The 2,996-nt window shown below is 39.4% G+C and overlaps 1 protein-coding gene across 1 annotated transcript; it reads right to left on the bottom strand.

Moving 5' to 3' along the window:
* Positions 1-1,380: 1,380 nt before the first annotated feature.
* LOC143568459 (uncharacterized) lies at positions 1,381-2,177 on the bottom strand. The gene is made up of 2 exons (XM_077054612.1): positions 2,174-2,177; positions 1,381-2,102 (listed from the first exon to the last, which is right to left on the bottom strand). Exons 1-2 carry the CDS (start codon positions 2,175-2,177, stop codon positions 1,381-1,383), a joined length of 726 nt encoding a protein of 241 aa, XP_076910727.1.
* Between the last annotated feature and the right edge of the window lie 819 nt (positions 2,178-2,996).

Below are 2,996 nucleotides of genomic sequence, written 5' to 3' on the forward strand. Positions count from 1 at the left end.
CTGGTAAAACATGTATTTTATTCTTGATTGCATGCCATTCCGCCATCTCCTCGAATACAACTACTCGACTGGTAATTACGGTCCTCTTACTTGGGTCATACAGCCTATACGCCTTGGCTGTTGGAGCATATCCAACGAATATGCACTTAACTGATTTAGGGTCTAGCTTTCTTCTTTGTTGTACAGGTGTTAACGCATAGGCCACGCATCCGAACACCTTTAGATGATGCACTGAGGGCCTCGTCCCGTAGTACACCTCATATGGAGTTTGCTCACTAACAGCCTTAGTCGGTGATAGGTTCCTTAGATACACAGCCGTGGCTACTGCTTCTCCCCAAAATTGTCTGCTTAGACCCTTTCCATGCAACATACTCATAGCCATCTCGTACACTGTTCGATTCTTTCTTTCTGACACACCATTTTGCTGCGGTGTGTATGGGGCAGTGAGATTATGTCGAATTCCTTCATTATCGCAAACCATGTTGAATTCTTTTGAGCAAAACTCTCCACCATTATCCGATCGTATGGATTTTATCTTCCCTCTCGTCTCGTTTTCAATCTTAGCCTGGAGAATTTTAAACTTTCCGAACACTTCTGATTTCTCCCGTAGAAAATAAACCCAAGTCATTCGACTATAATCGTCGGTAAATAACACGAAATATCTACTGCCTCCTAACGATGGTACCGACATTGGTCCAACAACATCAGTGTGTATCAGCTGCATGATATGAATTGCCCTCGATGCATTATGAGGAAACTCTTGTCCGTTTGTTTTCCAAAAACACACCCTTCGCACACCGAACTCCAATTTTGTATTGTCGGTAACCCTTTTACCATACCTTTATCTCGTAGTACCTTTAGACTTTGTCCATTGAGATGCCCATACCTAAGGTGCCATAGTAAGGAATCTTGATCATCAACAGAAGCTAGTACAGATTGTACCTGTGTGATGTCAAGAGGAAAAGTATTATTGTTTGCAATGGGCACCTTATATGTGACTTCTCCACTTCGTTTGTTTGTGATAGTGCATACTCCATTGTCAAACAATATTGAGTTACCATTCCTCATAAATTGTCCCACACTAAAGAGATTAAAGCTTAGGTCTGGAGCAAATTGAACCCCTTCAATGGTCCTATATTTTCCAGTGATGACTTTAACTTTTACATCACCTCGACCTTCCACCTGTATTCCTTTTCCATTACCCATTTTAATCCTTACCTTTTCAGTATCATCTAGTGTTTTAAATAATTTCTTTTGACCCGTCATGTGATTTGAGCATCCACTGTCCAAAAACCATACATTACTCGTGGATGTTCCTTCATTATTATTTGCCATGAAAGCCTCACTTTGTTCATAGCAACCAGGAACCGCCATGAAGAGTCATCTCTCTTCATCACCATCTTCTCCTTCTAGGGCAGCGTTTGCTTGAGGTTCACTCCAACACTCCGATCTAACATGACCAAAACGATTGCAATTGTAACATTGCACGCCTCCTCTTCCTCTGCCAAAAACTCGTCCTCTACCTCTAACACGACCACGGTTAACACCGCGACCTCGTCCTCGATACGATGAAACACTATCTTCTTCCTTTGCCTGAAAGGCTTTTTCTTCTTCTACTTGTTGCACTTGCGCATTCCTATTAAGCCGTAACTCATGGGATTGAAGTGATCCCATTAGCTGATCAAACGACAGTGTAGATAGGTCTTTAGACTCCTCGATTGCTGCAACTACATGATCCCATCGAGAGGGCAGGCTTCTAAGAACTTTTTCGACCACCGTTTGATCAGTAACATCATCACCATACGCCCGTTGTTGATTAACAATCTTCATAACTTTTGATTGGTAATCTGCAACCAGTTCTCCTTCTTTCATCTGACTCGTCTCGAATTCCCGACGAAGACCTTGAAATCTTACTGTCTTCACTTTGGTGTCACCTTGGTACTCGTTCTTGAGAAGATTCCATGCCTGTTTCGACTGGGTTGCAGCAGCAATTCTAGAAAACACATCATCATGGACCCCTTGTTGAATAATAGCCAGAGCCTTAGCATCCTTCTTCCGATTCTCCCTTAATCGGTCATGGTCATCATCACCCCCATCAAAGCCTGTTTCAACATACTCTCATAAATCTTGAGCAATTAAGATGGTCTTCATGCGGATCTGCCAAAAATCATACCCATCCCCTTTGAACACTGGGATAGGGATCGCTGAAATTGAATCTCTTCCGGCCATGTTATTGATTAAAGAACGAAGTGCTTGAATCGCAACCCAGATTGCTCTGATACCACAATGTTGGAATATGGCAACCAAGAACAACCAAGGCGGATTACTCAAAGAACAACAATATTTTTCATTAAACATAAATCTCCTTATATAGGAGAGGAAACCCAAACCGACTCAAACAAAGAAATAAAACTTAACCCTATCAAACTTCTAAACAAGATAAATATAAAACTAATTTAAAAAACTAAACAAGATAATCCCTAAATAACATAAACATTGAATTAATATTTCAACAACTTTGGGCCTCCCAAGTTGTTAAACATGCTTGTGGTAATGACGCTAGATATAGACACGAAGTTAAATAACGCAACCCACCTCTAACGAGCTGAATTCTTCACTCATGCTCTACTCGTAAAAAGTTTGAGCTAGTATGTTCTAATGAAAATACTATTTTGTTATTTTAACTAAAAAGTATATCAATATTAGCATTGTCTGAGGTTATTTATAAATGGTGGTGAGTTTAACTTATAAACATAGAATTTGAGTTTAATTTAAATGAGGCAAATGAGTGAACTTATCTTGGCTCAAGCTTAGCTCGTTTACCAACTAAACATGCTCGATATGGTTCATAAACAAGCCGATTTTAAAATAGGTTACTTGGTGAATGGTATCATATCATATAGGATAGCATTTTTATAATCTTATTTAAAATTCCAATGTCACCACGCATACTATTAAAAATAATAATATATATATTTAACCCATTTTATTATTTA

This window comes from Bidens hawaiensis, unplaced genomic scaffold (genome assembly GCF_021521415.1).
Source record: "Bidens hawaiensis isolate Kalapana, Puna unplaced genomic scaffold, B.hawaiensis_p1.1 tig00023992_1, whole genome shotgun sequence".
In the NCBI taxonomy this organism is placed as follows: domain Eukaryota; kingdom Viridiplantae; phylum Streptophyta; class Magnoliopsida; order Asterales; family Asteraceae; genus Bidens; species Bidens hawaiensis.